This window comes from Aquarana catesbeiana, linkage group LG08 (assembly GCF_042186555.1).
Source record: "Aquarana catesbeiana isolate 2022-GZ linkage group LG08, ASM4218655v1, whole genome shotgun sequence".
NCBI lineage: Eukaryota > Metazoa > Chordata > Amphibia > Anura > Ranidae > Aquarana > Aquarana catesbeiana.
In genome coordinates, this window is record NC_133331.1 from 17,282,476 (window position 1) to 17,310,449 (window position 27,974).

The following is a 27,974-nucleotide window of genomic DNA, read 5'->3' on the forward strand; positions in this document are numbered from 1 at the left end:
TTGTTAATTTGAAAAATAAAAACTCCTGTTCTGCAGCACCTCCCGCCTTGAGGATGACAGCGGCGGCCGGGCGCAAGACTCAGGAAAGCTCACACAGCTGATACGTGGCAGCCGCTGTCCGGACAGGACTGTCACTTGGTCCGCGTTCAGACCGCGGTCCGCCATTTAGTGATCCATGGCATACACCATGCGCTATACATCTGTTTATCCGAGTCTCAGTGTACAACCAGCAGAGACATTCATTTCCATGGCCAGCTGTATACAGCACCGTGCTTACCCACACTTTACTATGTATACACAATAGTGACCATATCCATGAGACCCAATAAACCCCCCCCTCCAGAATAATTCCAGAAATGCAGCAATGATGTTGGGTGAGCTGAATGACATTTGCGCTTCCTGCACAAGCATCGAATGTTCACATTAGCGAATACAACGTCATCGTTGTGCCGTTGTGCCGATTGGTGTCCTTCATCAACCCAACTTAATGGTGACCTATCCATCTACACCCGCTGGTCACATCACAATGCAGCATTGAAGGGGAACAAAACTCTTCTAGTGAAGTGCGTCCAGCAATGATCACCGTGGGTGGCTGTGCCAGAGGGATGTATCTACCGCGAAGCAAGCAAGGCATTTGCCCTGGGTGACATTTTTCAGGGGGCAGCACCGTTGCCAGGAAGAAGGGCAGAGGTGGCTCTTTAACCACTTCTTATCAGTGATTATACCAAGTCGATGCATCACCCCCCCCGTATTGTTTTTTTAGAGCCTGCGGCCGGCTTTCTATTATAAGCAGCGGAAGGAGACGTCCACCCCCCCGCCGCTCTCTTGGGCTCTCCCATCCCACCGGGGAGACCAGGGTACTGTGATGTTAAGAGGGGTTGTGATGTGAAGGACTGGCTAAGGACATAGGGGGCTATTATGTAAAGGGTAGACCAAAGACACTGATGTACAGGTAGGGTTGTGATGTGTCCTAATGCAAACATGAGATTCAGACCTCTGCCAAAAGAAAATTTTACTGACTGGACCTTCGTAAATTTTAATTCAAGACCCCTGATGTACCTGCCCACTTATTGACCGCAATGCGTATATATCCACTTTCTCGGTCAGAGTGGCTCATTAACCGCTGGATCACTTTCAGAAGCACCGGGAGCGGACGTACCCCCTCCCGCCGTGTTTCTCGGGCTCACCGTTTTTACTGGCGCACCCGAGAAACGATCCAACGGTACCGCTGGCTGGACACAGAGGCAGACTGGGACCAGATAGTCTCTGATCGCCTCTATGGCCTTGGAGGATCAGAACAATGTCATGTCACTTTCGGTCCAGGGTGGAAGTAAACAATTTTTTTTTTAAAGCAAAAGATCAAAAAAAAAAAAAAAAAAAAAAAAAAAGGTTTTTTTTCTTTTAAATCTTTTGCTTTTAAAAAAGTGAATGAGGGATTTGGGGTCTTCTCCATAGAGGAGGACCTGTCATCCCCGATTTCTGTTACAAGGGATGCTTACATTCCTCGTAAAGGAAATAAAAGTGATTAAAAAATAAATGAAGGGACAGTGTAAAAAAAAAAAAAAATTATATATATATATATATATATATATATATATATATATATATATATATATATATATATATATATATATATATATATATATATATATATGGAAAAAAAAAATAAAAAATTGGAGCACCCCATCCCTCCTTGCTTGCATACGTAGGTCGCACACGCATATGTAAACGGTGTTTGCATATGTGAGATATTGCCGTGAATGTTAGAGCGAGAGCAATATTTCTAGCACTAGACCTCCTCTATAACCCTAAGCAGGTATCCTGTAAAATTTTTTTAAAGCATCGCCTATAGAGATTTATTTATATACCGTAGTTTGTCTCCATTCCACAAGCGCAATTTTAAAGCTTGACACGTTAGTTATCTATTTACTCTGCATTCTTCCAAAAAAAAAAAAAAAAAAAAAAAAAAAAACGGGGTATACATTGTATTTTTTTTCCTTTAAATTCATTAAAGTGGATTTTTTCCAAAAAAAATTGCTGCGTAAATACTGTGTGACATAAAAAATTGCAACGATCGACAATTTAGTCCCTATGGTCTCTGCTAAAAAAAAAAAAAAAAAAGAAAAAAAAAGGACAACAAAACAAACATATTTATAATGTTATGTGGTTATAAGTAATTATCTAGCAAAAAATACTGATTTAAACGTGTAAACAGAAAGTGTCAGAAAAGGCGCCGGGTCTGATGGGTTGCAGTCAACGAATATCTTTTCTTTATAAAGGCTGAGAGTCCTTTGTGGGGCAGTGGAAGGGTTATGATATCTGACCACTGGAGGGAGCTCTTGTTTAAAAAGATATGGAGCAGATACCACCCCCCCTAGATTTCTTTTTATAGATAATGATGAATTCAGCAACAAAATAAATAAATACATAAAAAAAAAAAAAAAAGACAAAGGCAACACAATACTGAAAAGTCTATTTTTCTTTATTTTAGTATTAACTTTGGTTTGCAGATTGGCAAAATGTTTACTTGCAGGCCTCTCTGCCAAAATACAAAATATATTTACAGCAATTTATTATCCTTCAGGTCTTTTCAGTCTTTTAAAAAAAAAAAAAATCCGAAACAATATGCGAACCCACACTCTACATTATTCATTAAATATCCCACACCAACACATCCGATTGGATAAAAGTCACTATTTTGGAAAACGTCTCAATTCATTCATAACCCAGATGGCCATGCTGAGGAGGGCCAGGGAGCCAGACTGATGGGTGGCTGCCAGTGAAGTAGGAACGTACAGAAGCAAAGTGCTAATTCCAAGAGTCACCTGAAATGAAGAATAGTGTGAAAGACCAAAACTACACATCCCTTCCCAGTATACCCGCCCTCCTCCCCTCCCTCCCTGTATAAAAGGAAACAAAGCAGACTAAAATCTCCAATGATCATAAACTCAAATATAGCTACAGAGCAAACCCCCAGTCTAAGACCGGCCATACATGATCCATTAGGGGACAAGGGCCTCTTCCCTACAACCCTGGCCGGTGGTTGTGGGGGTTTGCGGGCAGTAGGCTTATTGGAATCTGGAAGTCCCCTTTAACAAGGGGCTCCCCCCACCAATGTGAAAGAGTACGGGGTGCATTGTACCCCTACTCATTCACCAAAAAAGTGTCAAAAAGAAATAATAAATAAAAAAAAACAAACAGTTTTTGTCCTTCATTAAAAACAGTTGTTCATTAGCTAATGGGAGGGGCTAAACAGCAACATTCCCGGGTGAACCTGCCCCTGTGACATCATCGACACCAGCATGCATCGATTGATGACTTCACAAGGGGTGGGGCCACCCGGTGACGTCGCCCATTAGCTATTTAAAAAGGAGTTAAAAAGGTAGAAGGTGTTTTACATTAGAATGAAAAGCCTTCTGTGTGCAGCAGCCCCCCTCCGCCCCTCTAATATTTACCGGAGCCCCATCTCTGTCCAGCCATGTCCACAAATGTCTCTGCCATCTGAGACTCTCCCTCCTGATTGGCTGAGACACAGCAGAGGCGCCATTGGCTCCCACTGCTGTCAAAGTCAGTCAGCCAATTAGGAGAGAGAGGGGGCGGGGCCGGAGCTCCATGTCTGAATGGACACAGGGAGCTGTGACTTGGCTCAGGTGCCCCCATAGCAAGCTGACAAAGAGGGACCCGAGAAGAGGAGGGTCCGGGCTGCTCTGTGAAAATCCACTGCAACAGAGCAGGTAAGTATGACATGTTTGTTATTTTTATTGAAAAAAAACAAAAACAAGACTTTACGATCACTTGTCAGACGGCGGGAGCTAGTGGCGGATGCGGCGTTTTTTTTTGGGTCAGCGGTAGCGTTCATTGTGATTGAATCTACTGGATCTACACTGGGGGACATTCATTTTTAATTCAAATTAAAAACAATTATAAAAAACAAAAAAAACACAAACATATTATACTTACATGCTCTGTGCAATGGTTTTGCACAGAGCAGCCCCATCCTCTTCTTTTTTGGGTCCCTCGCCGGAGGTCCTGGCTCCTCCCCCCTGGTTGAGTGCCCCCAATAGCAAGCCTCTTGCTATGGGGGCACTTGAGCAGGCTCACTCCTGCTCAACCCTGCACTCTGTACGCAGTTCGCAACCCTGCACTCTACACAACCAAAAGAAGAGGCCCCAACCTCTTCTTTTTGGGTCCCTCGCTGGCAGTCCTGGCTCCTCCCCCCTGGCTGAGTGCCCCCAATAGCAAGCCGCTTGCTATCGGGGCACTCGAGCAGGCTCGCTCCTGAGCCGCACTCCTGTGAATGTACATTGTCTATTAACACACATCATCACACGCTCAGCCCCGCCACAAGCTCTCATTCCTCATTGGCTCACTGGCTGTGACTGACAGCAGGAGGAATCAATGGCTACTACTGCTGTGCGAGCCAATGAGGAAAGGGAGACCTGGGAGAGTCGCTGCTCTCATGCACATGACTGGATCGAGATAGGGCACAGGTAAGTATAAGCAATCCCGGCTTCTCCCCCCTGCCGAGTGCCCCCCCAAAAAGCAAGCTATAGGGGCACTCAAGCAGGCTCGCTCCCAAGCTGTGCTCCTGTGAATGGACATTGGCGCCTCTCCCCCCCCACTCTCTCCGTGGTGGCTCACTGGCTTTGATTGATTGGAGCCAATGGTGCCCGCTGCTGTGTGAGCCATTAAGGCTCTGGATTGAGATGGGGCTCAGGTAAGTATAAGGGGGCGGGGCTGCACCCAAAAGGTTTGTTCCTTCTGACTTTAGAACCCCTTTAACTCTCTTTGTTTTTAATGAACTGACATTACCATGAACATTACTCTCCTAAACTAGCTACTATAGATACCATTACATTTAGGATGTCACTCTGCATACATAATTTGGATGCAACCAGCAGAATATGTGACCCTCACACACAGAAAATGGAGAGAGACTCAGCACAGGATTCTTATGGCTCCGTTGTACATCTATATAGTGGAAGTGACAGGATAGAGTTCACCTGTAGCATGCCAGAGAGGAATTACCTGTAAATACGCCATAGCAAGTAGACTGTTCACAGCCAGCCTGGTCCTCCGAGGAAGTGGGATCTTCCGGGAATAGAAATACAGCCCAGTAATGGCGGCTACAGAAGTGGTCCCCTATGGGAGGAACAAAGCTCTTCAGAAACAAGGCTGTGAGAAGCTACAGAATGAAAACGGCAAGCGTTCCTTTACTCACAAGGATGCGATGGTTGAACTGTACAGTTGTTGGATTCTCAAAGATGTTCTTGAAGGTTGGGGAGAAGGCCAGAAGGTCATCTGGAATCCAGCGGTCCGCCATCTTTGGAAAGGAGTTGTAGACAAGGCCAGCGTCCAGACCAGCCACAAAGGCCCCTAAGAAGATACAGAGTGGAGGATTCCAGGTTATGATGGGATACACCAGAAAGAATGTAGACTTCTATAGACAACCGGAGGGTTAAGATAACGCTGTTTGCTATGTGAAGTATACCTCAGTATAAAACGGAATTCCTGAACTCACCAAGAAAAAGATTATATGGAGTTCAATAAGGGATACAAAATCTTTCATCTTCAGGTTATACCGTCACCTACAGGGGGACTGGAGACCAGCAAACAAAAAATACTCAAGAAAACTAAACCAGCCCAAGATTCTCTCTCCTAGCATGCCGTATGGAGAATATGATCATAATCAGAGAGGGGCGGGGCCTATGTCGCTCAATAGATTCCAAGGAATGGATTTTAGGAGTATGGAAATTAAGGGACACATTAAAGAAGAATCCCAGGTATTTTTTTTATATAGTTACATTGATTCAGCCTGCACTAATGTAACTATGCACATACCGTACCTCCGGGTCACATGCAGAGCGGCTGTCCTGCTGCATTGTGAACACAGGAGGTCGCTCTCTAAGCACAAGTGAGAAATTTGTAAGCATCCCACGGTGAGGAAGCTAGCAGCACTAGTCCAGATATCATAGTCACTGCTAAAACAGATATCCAAATCCTCAAAGCTCAAAACTAGAACCAGATGGCTTACACCCTTTTCATGTGGCCCTCGCACCCATGGGGAGGAGGTGCAAGTGAGATATATGGACATCCTGTGAAGGAGCTGAACCCTGCACTCTGTGCAAAGCCCACCCCTGAACCCTGCACTCTGTGCAAAGCCCACCCCTGAACCCTGCACTCTGTGCAAAGCCCACCCCTGAACCCTGCACTCTGTGCAAAGCCCACCCCTGAACCCTGCACTCTGTGCAAAGCCCACCCCTGAACCCTGCACTCTGTGCAAAGCCCACCCCTGAACCCTGCACTCTGTACACAGCCCACCCCTGAACCCTGCACTCTGTACACAGCGCACCCCTGAACCCTGCACTCTGTACACAGCGCACCCCTGAACCCTGCACTCTGTACACAGCGCACCCCTGAACCCTGCACTCTGTACACAGCGCACCCCTGAACCCTGCACTCTGTACACAGCGCACCCCGCACCCTGCACACAGCGCACCCCTGAACCCTGCACACAGCGCACCCCTGAACCCTGCACACAGCGCACCCCTGAACCCTGCACTGTGCACACAGCGCACCCCTGAACCCTGCACTCTGTACACAGCGCACCCCTGAACCCTGCACTCTGTACACAGCACTCTGTACACAGCGCACCCCTGAACCCTGCACTCTGTACACAGCGCACCCCTGAACCCTGCACTCTGTACACAGCGCACCCCTGAACCCTGCACTCTGTACACAGCGCACCCCTGAACAATGCACAAAGCACGCCTGGTATTTATTGCCCCTTTAAGATCCTCCCACTCTTAGTGCAGTTTGGCCACACCCACCATTGTATGCAGTCCGGCGAGGGAGCGTGGTTCCTGCACCTATTCTCTAAGAAAAAAAGCCCTGCATAAATTTATAGAGTCTTACAGATACATCCGGCCCTTTAAGGACAACCATAATGCTGATGCGGCCCACAATTAGAGTTTGGAAAAAAAAAAAAAAAAAGACAACTCCATCCAGTTGAACCCACAAAACACAGCTTACTGACTGGAAAGGTGCCAGCTGATTGGTGAAAAGCAAACTTGGTACCAAATGTTCAAAAAAGGGCCAAGATAGATACATGGAAACTACAGACCAGTCAGCCTAACAGAAATAGTATGTAAAGTATTGGAAGGAATGATAAGGGGCCATATGCAAGAATTAGCCTTTAAAATAGTATCATTAGTAGTAACCAACATGGATTTATGAAGGATCTTTCTTGAAAGACCAACCTGTTAACATTCTATGGGGAGGGGAGCTGTAATTTGGATAGAGGAAGACCAGTGGACATGGTGTATCTGGACTTCACTAAGACATTTGATAAAGTACCCCACAAATGCTTAATTTACAAATTAAAGTCTTTTGTCATTGACAATATTGTATGCACCCCAACCCCAAAGATATAAAGCTGGTTACAGGAATGTGTCCAGAGGGTGGGGATTAAAAGCATATCTTCTGAATGGTCTGGAGTTTTGAGCGTTTCCAAGGCTCTGTCCTGGGACCAATTATATTTAACTTGTTCATAAACGATATAGAGGTTGAAATGAATACAGTAATAACCTCGGAGTGCGAGTAACGTGTTTTACGAGTGTCTCGCAATATGAGCTATTTTTTAAAAATCCTGATGCGGTTTGCGAGCGTTGTCTCGCAAAACGAGCAGGATTCAAGTCTCTGTGGTGTGCAGTACTGCATTTGGCCAGAGGTGCGGGGGGCGCCGGTGAAACTAGGAACCGTTCAGGGACGCTCGAATACACTCAGAAACACTTGGTTCCCGAGCCTTTCCGAGTGCATCCCCCCCCCCCCCCACCTCTGGTTACACTAGCAGTGCCACTGGAACAGATTATCTGAGTTTCCATTATTTCCTATGGGTAAACTCGCTTTTGATGTTATGAGTGTTTTGGATTACAGGCATTCTTCTGGAACGAATTATGCTCGTAATCCAAGGTACCACTGTAGTTCAATTATAGTGTTTGCCGATGATGATAAAAGCTAAGCACTTTACATAATTTAGGTTCAGCCACATCTTGAGTATGACATTTTGGTCATAATTTCTCAGGAAGAATGTGGTTGAACTGGACAGAGTCCAGGGAAGGGCAACAAAGCTAATAAGGGGGACGGAGGAGCTTGGTTATGGGGGACGCAAGAGCTCAGTTATGGGGGGAGGGGAGGCAAGAGCTCAGTTATGGGGGGAGGGGAGGCAAGAGCTCAGTTATGGGGGGAGGGGAGGCAAGAGCTCAGTTATGGGGGGAGGGGACGCAAGAGCTCAATTATGGGGGGGGGGGCGCGCAAGAGCTCCGTTATGGGGGGGGGGCGCAAGAGCTCCGTTATGGGGGGGGGGGGGGGAACGCAAGAGCTCCGTTATGGGGGGGGCGCAAGAGCTCCATTATGGGGGGGGCGCAAGAGCTCCGTTACGGGGGGGGGGGCGCAAGAGCTCCGTTACGGGGGGGGCGCAAGAGCTCCATTACGGGGGGGGCGCAAGAGCTCCATTATGGGGGGGGCGCAAGAGCTCCATTATGGGGGGGGCGCAAGAGCTCCGTTACGGGGGGGACGGAAGAGCTCGGTTATGGGGGACGAAAGAGCTCGGTTATGGGGGACGAAAGAGCTCGGTTATGGGGGACGAAAGAGCTCGGTTATGGGGGACGAAAGAGCTCGGTTATGGGGGACGAAAGAGCTCGGTTATGGGGGACGAAAGAGCTCGGTTATGGGGGACGAAAGAGCTCGGTTATGGGGGACGAAAGAGCTCGGTTATGGGGGACGAAAGAGCTCGGTTATGGGGGACGAAAGAGCTCGGTTATGGGGGACGAAAGAGCTCGGTTATGGGGGACGAAAGAGCTCGGTTATGGGGGACGAAAGAGCTCGGTTATGGGGGATGGAGGAGCTCGGTTATGGGGGACGGAGGAGCTCGGTTATGGGGGACGGAGGAGCTCGGTTATGGGGGACGGAGGAGCTCGGTTATGGGGGACGGAGGAGATCAGTAAAGAAGAAATTCTCCCTGGAGAAGAGACGCTTAAAAGGGGATATGATCACAATATACAGATCTTTAAATGGTGACTCCAGCATTGGGGGGGAACTATTTAGCCTAAGGTGTCTAAAGAAGACATGCAGCAGCATAGTGAAGTTGGACAAGAAGCAATTCAATCTTAAACTGTGTAAAGGGTTCTTTTTTTTTTTTTTTTTTTACTACTGCTGAGCTGCATGCAGTCAGTGGGGATGCATCGGCTGTATGGGCTCACATATAGTCCGGTTTTACAATTACACAGTAAAGGGTCCGTGCACTCATCCCTGAGTTTCTGTAAAACTTGGATATACAGGTGAGCCTATACTGCCGGTGCGTACCCCATTCACCTCCTATGGGCTGCCTGCATGCAGCTCAGCAGGAGTAAAAAAAAAAAAAAAAAAGTCAATGGTTCTGGCTGCTGCATGGAGCTGATCACCTGTGTGAACGAGCCCTTACGTTGTACAGAGGTATCATTCTTGGTTGGATACCTGAGAGTGCGGTGAGGAAGACCAGGCCTGTGGTCCAGTGTGTGAACATCCTCAACTTCAACAGCTGGCGGGTCTCAGGCAACTATGGAGTGAAACAAAAACGTAATTCAATGTTTAAGGGGACATTCCTTCAATCACCGGTTCAACCTTCACCTTCTAGGGAAATAAAATGTTATGAAATTTACATTTGGAAGAGGAGTAGATAAGAGATCTGAGTTATGAATACATTACCATATATATGTCATATTATGTCCCTGATTGTAGGATTATGTGACTCCCCCTCTACTGTACAGCAATTTGAAGGACTGTTGCTACACTGGAAACCATCAGCCACCAAAAGTCCCCGGGGGGCGTCTCCCACCCCTCCAGAGAGGAAAAACACCACGCATGGGGGGGTCTGAAACCTTGAATGCCAAGATTTGCACCTTATGTAAAACTGGCCATACACTGGTAGATATTCTAGGAACAGTCATCTGAAAATTCTCAGCACATTCGAGGACTTGACAAATGTTTCAAAGAACTTCAAAATTTTATTTACTTTAGAATTCTTTTTTCCAAATGAATGGACTTTCCCCAATAAAAACCACATATACTATTAGATATTCGTTTGAATTTTTTTTTTTTCATTCAGCTCCTTCAAATTTTTACATCACTGCGATCGAAAACTAACACTGATTTGACCCCACTAATAGAAAAAAACAAAACAAAAAAAAATTGAACATTCTTAATCACTTGCCTACCGGGTACCTTCAACCCTTCCCTGCCCAGGCCAATTTTCAGCTTTCAGCGCTGTCACACTTTGAATGACAATAGCGCGGTCACGCAACACTGTACCCGAATGAGATTCTTATTTTTTGGAGACGGCGAGCTTATTTTTGGTATTTAACCACTTGCCAACCAGCCGCCGTCATTATACTGTGGCAGGTTGGCACGATCCCACGAGCCGTCGTAGCTGTACGTCGCCTCCTTTAAGCGGGATAACAGGCACGCGCGTCCGCTTCACTGTGGGGGTACCAATGCTCGTGGCAGGCGGTCGCGCGCACAAGAGGCAGAACAGTGTAAACACACACATATCCCTGTTCTGTGAGGAGAGGCAGATCGCGAGTTCCTAATAGCTAGGAACCACAATCCGTCATCTCCTATAGTCAGTCCCCTCCCCCTACAGTTAGAACACACACTAGGGAACACCCTTGATCGCCCCCTGGTGTTAACCCCTTCCCTGCCAGTGAAATTTATACAGTAATCAGTGCATTTTTTTTTTTTTTTTTAGCACTGATCGCTGTGTAATTGTCAATCGTCCCAAAAGTGTCCAATCTGTCCGCCATAATGACGCAGTCCCGGTACAAATCGCAGAACGTCGCCATTACTAGTAAAAAATAAAATAAAAATAATAATAAAAATGTCATAAATCTATCCCCTATTTTGTAGACGCTATAACTTTTGCGCAAACCAATCAATATACGCTTATTGCAATTTTTATTAACAAAAATATGTAGAAGAATACATATCGGGCTAAGCAGAGGAAAAAAATAGCTTTTTTAAAAAAAAATTGGGGATATTTATTTTTAGCAAAATGTACAAAATATTGTGTTTTTTTTTTCCAAAAATTGGCGCTCTTTTTTTTTTTTTTTTTGTTTATAGCGCAAAAAATAAAAAAACTGCAGAGATGATCTAATACCACCAAAAGAAAGCTCGTCAATTTTGTTTGGGTACAGCGTCGCACGACCGCGCAATTGTCAGTTAAAGCGACGCAGTGCCGTATCACAAAAAATGGCCTGGTCATTCAGCAGCCAAATTCTCCGGGGCTGAAGTGATTAATTGCAGTTTTTTTTTTTTTTAATATTTTTTGCTAAACAAAAAAAAAAAACAGAAAAAAAAATTGTGAAATTTATTTTAAGTTTCTGTTCTAAAATTTAGCAAATAAGTAATTTTTCTCCTTCACCGATGTGCCCTGATTAGGCTGCACTGATGCAGAGGAAATGATGAGGAGTCACTAATGAGCAGCACTGATGATCAGTCCTCTGATTATCTATGTGCACGCCCCCTGTCAGGATTGCCGGTTACCAGCTCTCCTCTCGCTGTAACACCACGTGAGGAGAGGACTGCCAATGAACTGGCATTTCTGTTTACACTGTGAACAGCTGTGATTGGACACAGCAGATCATGTGGTAAAGGGCTGCTGTGATTGGCCCTTTACTACAATCTGTGATCGGCTGTGTTCGAATGGAAGACGAAGCCCCTGATCAAAAAATTTCCTACATTTGATCTTTCTACAGTCCTAAAAGGGTTCCTACAATCTCCCTTCAAACACATTGAGATATATGTAGAAAACGTTGTGACATTAAAGTGGTTCCACTAGTGTCCCCAGGGGGGCGCACAAGAGGCGTGGTTCTGGGAGGACACCCATTGACATCCTCCTGGAACAACAGAGCTGCGCTGTAGCCGCCCTTTCGGCTATAGAATGGTAAGGAAGTGGTTAAAATTAAAATAAATTAAAATAAAACTCTTCCTAGTGTACGGCCAGCTCTATACACAAATGTTGTACCTTTCATCTCTATTTTAAATTGAACGGGTTGTATTACAAGGTGATCGTTTTAATCACTTTAAGCTATGTGATCAGAGCCGGTTTAAAGCCAAATTCCAGCTCCAATTAGACATCAGGACAATGGGGTTTATTTACCAAAGCTGAAGAGTGCAAGATCAGGCTTACCGCTGCATAGAAACCAATCAGCTTCCAGGTTTTATTGCCAAGGCTTAACCACTTCAGCCCCGGGCCCATTTGGCTGGCCAAAGACCAGAGCACTTTTTGCAATTCGGCACTGCGTCGCTTTAACTGACAATTGCGCGGTCGTGTGACGTGGTTCCCAAACAAAATTGACGTCCTTTTTTTTCCCCACAAATAGAGCTTTCTTTTGGTGGTATTTGATCACCTCCGTGGTTTTAATTTTTTGCGCTATAAACAAAAAAATAGCGTCAATTTAGAAAAAAAAAAAAAAAAAAAAAAAGCATTATTTTTTACTTTTTGCTATAACAAATTTCCCCCAAAAAATATATAAAAAAGAAAAAAATTTTTTTCCTCAGTTTAGGCCGATACATATTGTACATATTTTTGGTAAAAAAACCCCCAAAAAACGCAATAAACGTTTATTGATTGGTTTGCACAAAAGTTATAGCGTCTACAAAATAAGGGATAGTTTTATAGCATTTTTATTAATATTTTTTTTTTTCTTACTAGTAATGGCGGCGATCAGAGATTTTTATCGTGACTGCGACATTATGGCGGACACATCGGACACTTTTGGCGCGATTTTGGGACCATTCACATTTATACAGCGATCAGTGCAATTAAAAATGCACTGATTACTGTGTAAATGTGACTGGCAGGGAAGGAGTTAACCTCTAGGTGGCGCTGTAGGGGTTAAGTGTGTCCTAGGGAGTGATTCTAACTGTGTGGGGGCTGTGTGTGACACGACACTGATCACCGTTCCCGATTACAGAGAGCTGTGATCAGTGTCATTAGGCAGAACAGGGAAATGCTTTTTTACATCAGCATTTCCCCGTTCTTCCTCTCCGTGAGACGATCGCGGGTATGCCAGCGGACATCGAGTCTGCGGGACCCGCGATCACACTCACGGAGCTCGCCCACAAGCCGCTTCTTAAAGGGCAACGTACAGGTATGTGATTCTGCCTGTACGTGCCCTTCTGCCGCAGTATATGTGCGTGAAGTGGTTGGCAAGCAGTTAATTGAACAAGCGGACGTTAGAAGTTAATTGGTTTCCATGCCGAAGTGAGCCGGATTTTAAACTCTCCAGCTTTAGTAAATACACCCCAATGTGTGTTCTCATATTTGTTTCTCCCATATAGAAATACAAAGAGATGTCACAATAAAATCACACCACACATGATCTCGGGGGTAGTTACCAGCTGGGATGAGCTGCATTCACCTCACCAACACATTGCTATACCTTTTGTCTTGGGAAGAGCAGAGACAATCCCGTCCAAAGACTTGCACAATACAAAACCAAGGCGGAGCCTAAATGTGCGGCTAGCCGGTACTGACTGACGCGGGGAACATCATAGGAGTCCGGCTTCTCCTCCAATCCGCTCTTCACCATGTACCAGCCCAGGAGACCCTGCAGAAAGACATACAGGCGGGAGAGCTGGGAAAAGCCAAATCGCTACACAAGGGGGGCATTATAGGACTCTTCCCGCTGATCAGTCCTCACCTGGAAGCAGACAAAGCCACACAGGAAGAGCACCCGTCCTTTCAATGCACGGTTGAACCATCCCTTCCTCCAAAAGTAAATAGTGGGCAGAATGTACGCCAGACCCACTGCTCGCCCCCACATACGGTGGGAGTACTCCATGAACCAAATGTACTTGAACTCATTCAGCGTCATGTCACGATTCAATCTAAAGGAGAAAAAAGAAAAAAAAAAACAAATTAACACTCGATGTACACAGAAAGAAGAGGCAGGTTCAGCCACTGAGGACATTATGCAGACAGCGAACGTCAGGCAGGACACTTCATTACAGGTGTGAAAATCATGATGCAAATAGGCCTCGAGGCCAACAAAGTCGGATCATTAGCAGGATCTAAAGGTTCATTTAAAAAACAAAAACAAACATGTCATACTTACCTCCTTTGTACAGTTGGTTGACCCCTATCCTCCTCTTTTGGGGTCCCTCAGTGGCGCCCCTGGCTCCTCCTCTTCTCGAGTGCCCCCCCATGGAGAGACGCTCTCCCTCGGGGCACCCATGCGGGCGCGCTCCTGTGTCCTGCTGCTGCATCTATTGACGCAGACAGGACTCGGCCCCACCCCCCTAAAGCATTTGCACGAGTATCAGTACTTGTACAAATGCACCTATACTTTCAGACTCAGTTCTTTCAGCTGTCAGCGGGATTCCCCCACCAATAGCTAAAATGTAAAAAAAAAAAAAAAGCCAGCAATAATCGGTTGTTAAGGAGCGCCCGCCATGTCCTTAATCAATGACTTATGGGGTTCCCCTGTTGACAGCTGAAGTGTTGACGACTTAAGCCCCGTGGTGGTATTTGATCACCTCTACGGTTTTTATTTTTTGCGCTATAAAACAAAAAAAAGAGCGACAATTTTGAAAAAAAAAAAAAAAAAAAAGCAATATTTTTAACTTTTTGCTATAATAAATATCCCCCAAAAATATATAAAAATATTTTTTTTTTCCCTCAGTTTAGGCCGATACGTATTCTACATATTTTTAGCAAAAAAAAAAAAAAAAAAAAATCTCAATAAGCGTTTATTGATTGGTTTGAACAAAAGTTATAGTGTCTACAAAATAGGGGATAGTTTTATGGCATTTTTTTTTTTCAGTAATGGCGGCGATCCGCGATTTTTATCGTGACTGCGACATTATGGCGGACACATCGGACAATTTTGACACATTTTTGGGACCAATGCCATTTTTACAGTGATCAATACGATTAAAATGCACTGATTACTGTACAAATGACACTGGCAGTGAAGGGGTTAACCACTAGGGGGCTAGGGAAGGGTTGAGTGTGTCCTAGGGAGTGAGTCTAACTGTGGGGGGGAGGGGCTATGTGTGACACATCACTGATCATAGCTCCCGATCACAGGGAGCGTTGATCAGTGACAGTGTCACTAGGCAGAACGGGGAGATGCTTGTTTACATCAGCATCTCCCCGTTCTTCCTCTCCGTGAGACGATCGCGGGTATCCCCGTGGACATTGAGCCTGCGGGACTCGCGATCCGACTCACAGAGCTCGCAACGGCACGGCGGTAAATTCAAAGGGACGTACAGGTACGCCCATTTGCCTGTCCACGCCATTCTGCCGACGTACATCGGCGTGCGCCGGTCGTTATGTGGTTAGAGAATTAACGGTCAAAAAAAAAAAAAAAAAGCAGCAATGTTTGTCAACAACATCGCTCAGTCACTGAAACACTAAGATAAGAAGAAACGGTGTTTCTTTTTGTATCTTTCTGTTTACTCATCTACAGATCAAAGGGATGAACTTCCATCTGCAGATGAAGTCAGTTTAAAGCAACCTGTCAAGTGAAGAATAAAAGTTTTTTTTTTTTATTAACCACTTGCCGCCAAATCACAATTGAATTCAAGTGGCTGTACAGGGATGATATGCAGCTGCAGGCATCACCCCGGTACTGTTTTTTTTACAGCTGACTGTCGGCTTTCTTTTTATAACAATCGATGCGCCCAAGCAGCTGCTCGGCTGTTATTACAAGCAGCGGGAGGCGACGCGCACCCCCCCCCCCCTGTTCCGCAGCTCATCTGGGCTCTCAGGTCCCATCGGGAGACCCGAGCCACCAGCCAGCAACATCTGCCGGCTGGCCTAAGGTGCGTACAAAGCCAGAATCGGCTTTGATAAGGTCTCGGATGTAGTAACCCAGAAACGACATCGGCGTCATTTTTTTAAAAATCCACAGTATTCAAAAATGCCGATCTTAGCGTTTTAAACACTTTCAAGTGCAGAGGAGGGGTTTGGAGTCTTTTAGACCCCCAGATCCCTCCATAAAGAGTATCTGTCACCACCTATTACTGTCACAAGGGATGTTTACATCCCTTGTGACAGCAATAAGAGTGATCAGAAAACATTTTTTTTAAAGGGACAGTGTAAAAAAAAAAAAAAAAAAAAAAATTTAAAGTGCCCCATCCCTCCGTTCTCGCATGCAGAAGTGAAAGCATATGTAGGTCACGCCCCCGAAAATGTAAACTGTGTTTAAACCACACATGTGAGGTATCGCCGTGAGAGAAATAACTCTAGAGCAAGACCTCCTCTGTAACTCTAAACAGGAAACCATCAAAAATGTTTAAAGCGTCACCTATGCAGATTTCTTAAGTACCATAGTTTTTCGCCATTCCACGACTGTGCGCAACCTTAAAGCATGACATGTTAAGTATCCATTTACTTGGCGTAACATCATCTTTCATATTATACAAAAAAATTGGGCTAACTTTGCTTTTTTTTTTTTTTTTTTTTTTAAATTCACTGGCCCCTGGTACAAGCTCACACGCCAGGTGTAGGTACCAGGCATGCCAATCTGACTTGGCAGTTATCCCACAAAACGTGCTGCTCTTAGGATCTTTTATCACTTCTTTCCTATTGGCGGTTATTTATTTGCATCCTCACACAACCTACACTCTGAATCTTGCTACTTACACTTTAAACTCAGGAAACTGCTGGTATTTTTCAAACTCCGCCACCCATTCTTCCTCATTGCTTGGTGGCTTCATCTCTTTAATGAGGTGCCAATCGACCATTGACAGGCCAGACTCTGTTAACCTGAGAAAAAACAAGGCAGAAAACATGTCAATGCATCCCTGAAGGGGTTCATTTCTATTACCAATAATTATATGTGACAAAAGCCAATAACAAATACAAGACAAAAAAGGTAAAGAAAATACTGATAGAGGACAAACAATGAATTTACCTAGTAACTCCTCCGAGGAGAACAGCGCCCCCTACCATGCCACTACATAGAAGCAGCCATCGTCCTATTGCTCTGTTTGCAACGGCATTTGGTACGGACCCCACAGCCGCTCTGGAAGGCGTAACCATGTCTGATATCGTAGTGCTTTTCCATCTTTTCTGTATGGCATGTTTCCATAGGGTGCCAGTCTGCTAAAATAACCACAGATTAATTCTTTAACAGCCTTTAAAATATTCCAGCATATCACGCAAGCTTGGAAATTCAATCGTTCAAAATTTTCCTTCCTTCTGCTGCCCTTTGAAACTACTATGAACACTAATGATTCTGTTGTTCAACCTTCATTGTATTTCCTTGTAGAACTGTCTGCAGACACAGGGCTCAATGCCTACGAGGTTATATCAAAGACAGTGTTCCCTCGATTACTATAGAGGTGCAGACTCCTTAGACAGGAATACATTTATCAGCCATAATTCCAGTTTTTTTTAATGTTTAGCCAGCAGGTGGCTTTCTCATGAAAGCGGCCCGAACGGCTCATTAGCTGCTGGATCACTTTTAAAGGCGGGTGTCTCTCGAGCTTACCGTTTTTACCAGTTACACCCAAGAAACGATCCAACGATGTGGCCGGCTGGGTCACAGTGTGACCCACCCCTACGCATACGTGTTTTTAGGCCACTCCAAGGACATCAGGAGGCATCTGAGCCTTCTTGGCTCCTGATGATGTCCTTGGAGTGACGAAACACGTACGCGTAGGGGGAGGTGGGTCACATGTGGTTTGGAAGCCGCTTCTGCAGAGTGGCAGTAATCTACAATACTAAAATCGGCAGATGATCCCGGGGTGCCAGGAGGGGCACTTAAAATTGTGAGTGTGGTTTTAATCTTTTCTCTATATGGATTCCAATAAACATTATTCGCACGTTATGCGAATCCTCCTATGTTTGAATCCTTGCATGTATGAGAGACAGTAATTTTCAACTTTATCTGGTGAGTGTGGTCACATCGGGACTATTTGCACATAGCGGAATGCTGAAGAGTGTGGCACTTTGTCATAGAAGAAATTAATTTTTGAAGCACTGACTTCATTGATTTATTTGCACAATATTTGGACTATTATAATTTTGCTTGACATTTTTTCTCAATTATAAAGGAGAAGTCCAGCCTGGGCTCGTTTGACTGGGCTTCTCTTATGGGTCACAGGAGTGCAATTCATTTTGCACTCCTGTGACCCATTTTCAGCAGAGTAATCCGCTCTCTGCTGAAGTCAAAGGAATCAGTCCAGGCACTGCGTCATCCCGACAATAGAAGTCTGGATCCGCCAGGTGCCTGGACCGACACCCGTCTCCGCCTCTCAGCTCCCCGCCCCCTCCACAGCTCAGAGCGCCAGCGAGCGTGGAGAAGCAGAGAGGAGAGCTGCCGATTGACAGGCAGCAGCTCTCTGCTCGGGGAACTGTGAGAACCTGAGCCATCAGCCATGTTCGATCGCTCGGTTCTCAGTGCAGAGGCGCCGGGGGACAGAGGCTCCATCCACAGGTAAGTATGATGGGGGGATGGGGGGTGGGGGGGAAACAAACAAACCCATACTTCTCTTTTAATTATTGCTTTAGATTATTTGTTTGATTTGCAGAGTTTTATATAGGGTAAGTGCAGCTATACATCAGATTGTTTTGAGACTGATAGGCTGCTATAATAAATTTTCTAATTTATTATAATATCTATATATTATATTACCTAGATATTGTATTTTTTGGTTGCTCTAGTTCTTTTCTTGGGACTGGGAAAAAAGTATGAATATGTTGGTGGACTTCCTCCAGAATTTTGTGAGCTCCTGAAAAGCTAATAAACGCCTTCTGGCTTCTAAATTGTGGAAACTTGCCTCATTATCAGTAGATTGGATTGTCACAGAACAATGGAATGATATCTTGTGATCTATGAAAATAAGCTACTGTCTCCTAACAATCATGTTGGACAGAATAGTGCAATACCCTTCTGACACTGAAGGCACTTTCACACTGAGGCCCGGGGGTGTTGGCGGTAAAGCACCGCTAGTTTTAGTGGTGCTCTACCGTCATTTTAGTGGCGCTTTTGCACCCCGCTAGCGGCCAAATAAAGGGTTAATAGCGCCCGCAGGGGCTTCGGCGGCACTGCCTATTGACTTCAATGGGCAGAGGCGCTTTAAGAGCAGTGTGTACACCGCTCCTAAAGCGCCCCAAAGATGCCGTTTGAAGTTTTTTTTTTTTTTTTTTTAACGTCCCGCAAGCGTACCGTTCCAGTGTGAAAGACCTCGGGCGTTCACACTGGAGAGGCGCTTTACAGGCGCTATTTTTAGTGCTATAGCGCCTATAAAACGCGTCCAGTGTGAAAGTAGCCTGAGAGCGCGAATTTCACCGACCCTCCTTCCTGACACTATTAGAACCATTTCAAATGTCACAACTTTTTCTGCATATATCTCTATGTGTTTGAAGGGAGGTTGTAGAAACCCTTTTAGGACTGTAAAAAGATCCAATGTAGGAAATTTCTTGATCAGGGGCTTCCTCCTCTTCCTTGCTTTTTGAGAAAACATTTAAAGCGGTGCTCCACCCAAAAGGGGAAGTTCTGTTTTAAGCGCTAGACATGTGCACTGACAAAAAATGTGTTTGTTTTCATTCGTTTTTTTTTTTTTGCTTTTTTTGGAAATTCGGAAACTGGAAAATTTGGAAATCCAAAAAAGAAAGACAAAATCAGTAAAATTCAAAATAACTAACAACAACTAACTATTAAATTCTAGGTATTGGAATTTCCTTTCAATTTTGGCTGTTAGTGAACATAACAAATACAAATTCATCCGAATTATCCAAAATAACGAATGCCGCATCTAAACAAATGGAATGGAACAAATTAATAATAATAAAAAATGTTTTTTTATTATTATTTATTATTATTAGATCGTTACGTTCCTTTTGTTTAGATACGGCATTCGTTATTTCAGATAATTCATACAAATACGTTCACTAATGCCTCGTTTCCACTGAGCGGATCGGTTCGGTACGCTATTTTGGGTGTTTCCATTATGAAAGTGGCCCATACAACCGAACCGCTCCATTCAGGGTCCTGCTTCAGATGTGGGGCCAAAGAAAATGGAACGGTTCGGTTAGGGCGGAGCTACGATACATTCCACTGATTGGCTGACAGAAAACCCTCTGCTGTGCTATGCTGAGGCATTTTTTCTAAACCCTGTATGGCCCCTTGTGGTCCCACTTGCAGTGGAAAAGCTCACCAGAATAGACCGGACCATTCTAGGCCATTCAAACTGTACCGACCCGAACCGATCCGCTCAGTGGAAACAAGGCATTAGGCCACTTTCACACTGGGGCGGGGGTGGCGTCGGCGGTAAAGCGCTTTACTGTCGTTTTAGCGGCGGTATTCGGCCGCTAGCGGGGCGGTTTTACCCCCCCCTAGCAGCCAAGAAAAGGTTAAAAAACCACCGCAAATCGACTCAGCCGAGGCGCTTTGCCGGCGGTATAGCCGTGCTGCCCCATTGATTTCAATGGGCAGGAGCGGTGAAGGAGCAGTGTATACACTCCGCTCCTTCACCGCTCCGAAGATGCTGCTAGCAGGACTTTTTTTTTCCCGTCCTGCCAGCGCACCGCTCCAGTGTGAAAGCCCCAGCAGCGGCTGTTTCGGGTCGGTTCGCTATTTTTAGCGCAATAGCACCTGCAAACCGCCCCAGTGTGAAAGGGGTCTTACAGCCAAATTTGAAAGGAAATTCCAAGACCTATAATTTAACATTTATTATTAGTTAGTCATTTCAGATTTTCATTCTTATTTTTGGATTTCAAATTTTCCAAAATTTCGAATTTCCAAATTTCCATTTTCCGAAAATTCCATATTTTCGACAATTTGGAAATTTGAAAATTCGTAAATTCAAAATTTTGGAAATTGAAAAATTTGAAAAAAAGAAAATTCGTAAATTAACAAATTTGTTAAAATTCGTTAAAAGACGAATTCGGAACGAAACAAAATCGAGACGAAACAAAATCGAGACGAAACAAAATCGAGACGAAACAAAATCGAGACGAAACAAAATCGCACATATCTATTAAGCACCACCCCCTCTCCTATGCCACATGGAATGCAGTAAGATAAAAAAAAAAAACCTTCTGTGCAGAGATTTCCTCTCACTTCCTGTTTTGGCTATGGGACAGGAAGTGAAGGAAAATCTCTTGAACGGGGCACAGATGGTAAAAAATAAACCAACCGGGGTTATAACCTTCCCTTACTCTATTCAAATAAGTATTTAGAATATAGAATTTAGAATATAGTTCTACTTTAACTGTAGTGAACCACTTACCCGGCTTTCAGCAGTGTGGATGAAACGCAGAGCTTGCACCCTGCTGTGCGTCACGCAGGAACGAAGGGTTAAGAGAAGCATTTTTTCACCTATGAAAAAATATATAAGTGCTTTGTTAATATATGAAGATGCCCTGCAGTGACAGCACACTGGAGAGCCGGACCGCTGCAATCACGGAATCCTGGAACGTCAAGGACACGCTCCCTGCACAACGCTCCGATAACAATACTAATGGTTATTGGAGTAGAGAGTGCAGAGCTGGTATGAGATGGGTGGGAGGTGATACTCAATCCCCAATAGTATGCACACAACAAAAAACAGAATTGCCCATGGGACCTTTAAAGCGCACAGCTCAAGTAAAATGTATAAACGATTTATTCAACATATATTTAAAAACAACAACATGTAATACAGAAAAAAGAAAATATATAGGGCTGAAACAACTAATCGATTAATCGACAACTAATCGATTATGAAATTAATCGATTACTATTTTCATAATCGATTAATCGGCCAGTAACATAATGGGGTTAAAAAAGCTAAAATTAGCCCTATATAGTACAAAAAGAGCAAATAATCTCTACTGTAAATATTACTTTCTCTGTTGCACAGTAAAAAAACACATTTATTTTATTTTTATTTTTTTTAACTCCATTATGTTACTAAATGTCTCAGGCCTGGTTCCCACCCATGTGTTTTTTGGTGCTTTTTGCAGAAATGCACTACAGTTCAATTAACGTTCACATCTATGCTTTTTTCAGCTGCTGTGTATTTGGAAAGGGTCAAGGACCTTTTTCAATGCAAAACAGTGCTTTTTTGGTTCAATATACTTCAATGGAGAAGCTGCAGAAAAGCATGTAATATTACAGTTCTGTTTGAAAATCTGCAAAACAGTCTAGAATTTTTTTTCTTTAAATAAAAAAAAATTGATCTGAGTCCAGATTCAACCTCTAATAGTATATAGAGTATATCTCTTCTGTCTATTCTGAGAGTGGATTAAAGATTTTACTCCCTAACCATATAGTTGGTTATTTATATTTACCCCTGCGTATTGATATTTAGGAATAAATTGCCTTTTTTTTAAACTTTACATATTAACTAAATTATACACCACACTTTTTATAAAGGTTATTAACCGATTAACCGATTAATCGATTAATCGAAACAATAATCGGCCAACTAATCGATTATGAAAATAATCGTTAGTTGCAGCCCTAAAAATATATTAAAAAATCAACATATTGGTAAATTTTACATTCATGTAATGAACCTTTCCATGGGACCTGGATATGTCATAAAGATGACTGCCAGTAGTCTGGTATAGCTGTGCCAGGTCTCGACGCGTTTCGCGAGAGTCGTCTCGTTTCTTCGGGAGAAGCACAGATAGATGCAATTAGTGAAGGACTCCTGGCCTACTAGTGTGGTATAGAGGACTTTTTGTGAAGTATCCAAAAGATTTATACACAAAATGAGAAGTATTCAAACACAAAAGTAAATGGTACCTCCCTCCCAGCGCTCATAGAGTAACAATACTATTGTTTTCCACCAGAAACATAAGCAGCCACTATACAGTAAATATAAACAGATAGTCTCAAAATATGCTACAGTGAAGCTATAACATCGCCGCTAATGGTATAGCTTCACTGTAGCATATTTTGAGATCATCCAAAAGATTTATATTGGTGGGTAGGCTACCCTAAACTTAAAACAGAAACTTCAAAATCGAACGTCCATACAAGTAGATGGATAAATGTATAAAATGCCAACCATGCCACCAAGCTTTCCCCCCGGGAGCGGTGTGAGGGTGGGGAGATGGAAACCGGTGGGATGCCGCAAGAAACTGGAACTGGAACCAGAGAGAAGGATATAAATCCCACAATGAAAGTACCCACACCCTAGGAGGGAAACAAACTTAGCAACTGGTGGCCGGTAACTTGGCAGTCATCTTTATGACATATCCAGGTCTCATAGAAAGTTTCATTACATAAAGGTAAAATTTACCAATATGTTGATATTTAATATATTTTATTTTTCCTGTATGACATATTGTTTTTAAATGTATGTTAAATAAATCATTTATACATTTTGAGGTGTGCTCTTTAAAAGTCCCATAGGCAATTCTGTTTTTTTTTTGTGTGAATACTAATGGTTACTAATACTCTTGGGTAATGCTATAATACAAGGAATTTGGTTCCCCAAGACGACGTCAGATTGTGACGAAACGCGCGTCGGGAAAGCCTCTTCTAAAGATGATGCACAAGAAAGCCTGTAAACAGTTTGGTAAAGACAAGCAGACTAAGGACGTGGATTACTGGGACCATGTCCTGTGGTCTGATGAGACCAAGATAAACTTATTTGGTTTAGATGGTGACAAGCGTGTGTGGCGGAAACCAGGTGAGGAGTACAAAGACAAGTGTGTCTTTCCTACAGTCAAGCATGGTGTTGGGAGTGTCATGGTCTTGGGCTGCATGAGTGCTGCCGGCACTGGGGAGCTACAGTTCATTGAGGGAACCATGAATGCCATCATGTACTGTGACATACTGAAGCAGAGCATGATCCCCTCCCTTCAGAGACTGGGCCGCAGGGCAGTATTCCAACATGATAACGACCCCAAACACACCTCCAAGATGACCACTGCCTTGCTAAAGAAGCTGAGGGTAAAGGTGATGGACTGGCCAAGCATGTCTCCAGACCTAAACCCTATTGAGCATCTGTGGGACATCCTCAAACGGAAGGTGGAGGAGCGCAAGGTCTCTAACATCCACCAGCTCTGTGATGTCGTCATGGAGGAGTAGAAGAGGACTCCAGTGGCAACCTGTGAAGCTCTGGTGAACTCCATGCCCAAGAGGGTTAAGGCAGTGCTGGAAAATAATGGTGGCCACATAAAATATTGACACTTTGGGCCCAATTTGGACATTTTCACTTAGGGGTGTACTCACTTTTGTTGCCAGCGGTTTAGACATTAATGGCTGTGTGTTGAGTTATTTTGAGGGGACAGCAAATTTACACTGTTATACAAGCTGTACACTCACTACTTTACATTGTAGACAAGTGTCATTTCTTCAGTGTTGTCACATGAAAAGATACAATAAAATATTTACAAAAATGTGAGGGGTGTACTTACTTTTGTGAGATATAGATATATATATATATATATATATATATATACACACACAGGGGGTCCCCTAGTTACAAACATCCGACTTATAAACGACTCCTACTTACAAACGGAGGGAGAAAACAGGAAGTGAGAGGAAATCTACCCCTAGGAAGGGAAATTCACTCCTGTAAGAGCAATTATGGGGAAAAGGTACCTCCACTGATGCATTATCACCAAGGCTTGTTTCCACAACAACCCAAAATTTTCAAAATCCAATTGTCATTGGGACAGAAAGTGAGGTGAATCTTCTGAACAGGGGCACACACAGCAAAACAAATGTTACAGGGGTGTTAACCCTTCCCTATGCTATCCAAAAAGCTTAAAAATAGTTTTTTTGGCTGGAGCTACACTTAAAAAATTTACCTGTTTCGACTTACAAACAGATTCAACTTAAGAACAAACCTACAGTCCCTAACTTGTTTGTAACCCGGGGACCCCCTGTATATATATGTAAAGCGCTGCGTAAATTGACAGCGCTATAAAAGTACCTGAAATAAATAATAACGCCTAAGACCCCCTCATCACTTCCTCCCATGCTCACCTCCAGGACCTTCCAGAGCCTCTCCCATCGTTTTGGAACCCCAACCTGTTTGGAGCCTGTCCTTTCCACAGGAACTCCCCACCACAATCTATCCTGAGCCTCTCCCACCCAATCTGTCCTTCTACTCTGTCACCAAATAAACTGAATTTCTCTTTTTTCCATAAACCCATCCAGTGCAATCATTCGATCACTTACCCTTCCTTCTAGTCTATATGATGTCACATCCACGGCCTCCCAGTCCTCTTGTATTGCAGATGTACCGTCTCCCTTTAGTTAGTTCAGCGCAGAACAGACGGTTGGCTCCATAGAAATCCTGTATTATAAAATCATAAGAGGCTTTAATATATAGTGATACAATAATACAAGGTGCAGAGATATAATGAGGGCAGAATTATAATAATACATTTTATTTAATAGAGGACAGACAAGCACAAGTCCAACGATTGGCTGGCGGACAGGCAGGCTGTGGGGGGGGTGTCAGCACAAGTCTGACCAATGGAGGACAGGCTGTGTGTGTGTGGGGGGGGGGTGTCAGCACAAGTCTGACCAATGGAGGACAGGCTGTGTGTGGGGGGGTGGGGGGTGTCAGCACAAGTTTGACTAATGGAGGACAGGCTGTGGGGGGTCAGCACAAGACCAACCAATGGAGGAAAGGCTGTTGGGGGGGGGGGTGTCAGCACAAGTCCAACCTTTGGCGGACAGGCAGGCTGGGGGGGGGGGGGTGGTGTCAGTACAAGTCCGACCAATGGAGGACAGGCTGGGGGGGGGGTGTCAGCTCAAGTCTGACCAATGAAGGACAGGCTGTGGGGGAGGGGGGTGTCAGCACAAGTCTGACCAATAGAGGACAGTCTGTGTGTGTGTGTGGGGGGGGGTGTCAGCTCAAGTCTGACCAATAGAGGACAGGCTGGGGGGGGTCAGCACAAGTCTGACCAATGGAGGACAGGCTGGGGGGGGGGGGGTCAGCAAAAGTCTGACCAATGGAGGACAGGCTGGGGGGGGGGTCTGCACAAGTCTGACCAATGCCAATGGAGGACAGGCTGGGGGTTCAGCACAAGTCTGACCAATGGAGGACAGGCTATGCGGGGTCAGCACAAGTCTGACCAATGGAGGACAGGCTATGCGGGGTCAGCACAAGTCTGACCAATGGAGGACAGGCTGGGGGGGGGGTGTTGTCAGCACAAGTCTGACCAATGGAGGACAGGCTGTGGGGGGCTGTCAGCACAAGTCTGACCAATGGAGGACAGGCTGTGGGGGAGGGGGGTGCCAGCTCAAGTCTGACCAATAGAGGACAGGCTGGGGGGGGGTCAGCACAAGTCTCACCAATGGAGGACAGGCTGGGGGGGGGTCAGCACAAGTCTCACCAATGGAGGACAGGCTGGGGGGGGGGTCAGCACAAGTCTCACCAATGGAGGACAGGCTGGGGGGGGTCAGCACAAGTCTCACCAATGGAGGACAGGCTGGGGGGGGTGTCAGCACAAGTCTCACCAATGGAGGACAGGCTGGGGGGGGGTCAGCACAAGTCTCACCAATGGAGGACAGGCTGGGGGGGGTGTCAGCACAAGTCTCACCAATGGAGGACAGGCTGGGGGGGGGTCAGCACAAGTCTCACCAATGGAGGACAGGCTGGGGGGGGTGTCAGCACAAGTCTCACCAATGGAGGACAGGCTGGGGGGGGTGTCAGCACAAGTCTCACCAATGGAGGACAGGCTGGGGGGGGGTCAGCACAAGTCTCACCAATGGAGGACAGGCTGGGGGGGGGTCAGCACAAGTCTCACCAATGGAGGACAGGCTGGGGGGGGGGGTCAGCACAAGTCTGACCAATGGAGGACAGGCTGGGGGGGGGGGGGTCAGCACAAGTCTGACCAATGGAGGACAGGCTGGGGGGGGGTCAGCACAAGTCTCACCAATGGAGGACAGGCTGGGGGGGGTCAGCACAAGTCTCACCAATGGAGGACAGGCTGGGGGGGGGGGGTCAGCACAAGTCTGACCAATGGAGGGCAGGCTGGGGGGGGGGTCTGCACAAGTCTGACCAATGCCAATGGAGGACAGGCTGGGGGTTCAGCACAAGTCTGAATAATGGAGGACAGGCTATGCGGGGTCAGCACAAGTCTGACCAATGGAGGACAGGCTATGCGGGGTCAGCACAAGTCTGACCAATGGAGGACAGGCTATGCGGGGTCAGCACAAGTCTGACCAATGGAGGACAGGCTGGGGGTGTTGTCAGCACAAGTCTGACCAATGGAGGACAGGCAGGCTGAGGGGGTGTCAGGCAATCCACACACAGCTCTATGGTCACACCTGAAGAATAGGGAATGTTGGGGGGACACACAGTACAGGGGTGTAATACTAGTCCCTCCCCTCCCCTATAGATATGTCTGTCTCAGTGGAAGGTCCCCTCACACACACCCTCAGATATTCTGCACCCCGGGAAGCACAGAAATGTCACTTACATAAACGCCGCCATATTGAATTAACGTCACCGGAAGTACGTCAAACTCCATCGCTCGGAGACGTCTCTGGGACTTCACTTCCAGGGTGCCCCGAAGAATCGCCAATGTCACCGCATCGGATAAAATCGGACTCCGATAAGGGGGCGCTGACCACCTCGCCCGTCACTGTCTTCCCAGCTGAACCGTTTGGCTGAGCACCACAACCAAGATGGCGCCGCTAGCCTCATAGTGCGGGCAGGAAGTCGTCCACTCTGGCCAGCTCTATGGCCAATGAGATGGAACCAGCAAGACGAGTATCCCTAGTTGGGAGGAGCTTTGTCTGTTCGTTGCCCAATTAGAAGCTCGGGCGGTTGCCCAACTACGGGCGAGTCGGTTGCTGTTCAGCACCTATAGGAAGTAATCTGCGTCCTGTGATGTCCAATGGTGAAGCAGACAGTTGGTTTGGTCGGCCAATCCGGGAGCAGTGGGCGGTGCGGAGTGAGGCTCGGCAGGGAGGGAGAGGGGAATGGTGATGCTGGGAGGTAAACATCCACTTTGTGTG

The 27,974-nt window shown here is 45.4% G+C and overlaps 2 protein-coding genes across 4 annotated transcripts in view; one reads left to right on the plus strand and one right to left on the minus strand.

Moving 5' to 3' along the window:
• Window positions 1–2,461: 2,461 nt before the first annotated feature.
• On the minus strand, window positions 2,462–27,768 carry COX15 (cytochrome c oxidase assembly homolog COX15). 2 transcript variants are annotated; one of them, XM_073595563.1, is made up of 11 exons: window positions 27,434–27,768; window positions 25,179–25,296; window positions 21,283–21,371; window positions 16,959–17,146; window positions 16,688–16,810; window positions 13,740–13,926; window positions 13,479–13,646; window positions 9,514–9,595; window positions 5,222–5,376; window positions 5,029–5,142; window positions 2,462–2,825 (listed from the first exon to the last, which is right to left on the minus strand). In XM_073595563.1, the coding sequence occupies exons 3-11, from the start codon at window positions 21,361–21,363 to the stop codon at window positions 2,694–2,696; spliced, it is 1,230 nt and encodes a 409-aa protein (XP_073451664.1). In that variant the 5' UTR covers window positions 21,364–21,371; window positions 25,179–25,296; window positions 27,434–27,768; the 3' UTR covers window positions 2,462–2,693. The 2 variants fall into 2 exon arrangements, with proteins under 2 accessions (XP_073451664.1, XP_073451663.1); XM_073595562.1 differs by having other exon boundaries at window positions 16,959–17,149; window positions 27,434–27,767.
• Window positions 27,705–27,974, plus strand: part of CUTC (cutC copper transporter) — a 35,058-nt gene continuing 34,788 nt past the window's right edge. Inside the window, exon 1 of one of the 2 annotated variants that reach the window (XM_073595560.1) lies at window positions 27,705–27,954. In XM_073595560.1, the coding sequence (XP_073451661.1) occupies window positions 27,854–27,954 (101 nt within the window). In that variant the 5' untranslated portion in view covers window positions 27,705–27,853. Of the gene's footprint in view, window positions 27,972–27,974 lie in introns of both variants that reach the window. The other variant, XM_073595561.1, reaches the window with a different exon arrangement.

Excerpts from the sequence above, each read along its gene's own strand:
- COX15 (XM_073595562.1), bottom strand. The coding sequence starts at position 21,363 with ATGCTTCTCTTAACCCTTCGTTCCTGCGTGACGCACAGCAGGGTGCAA. Across the intron at positions 13,647-13,739 it reads GTGGCTTTGTCTGCTTCCAG|GGTCTCCTGGGCTGGTACAT; the intron begins GTGAGGACTGAT and ends GTCTTTCTGCAG. Across the intron at positions 2,826-5,028 it reads TTGCTATGGCGTATTTACAG|GTGACTCTTGGAATTAGCAC; the intron begins GTAATTCCTCTC and ends TCTTCATTTCAG.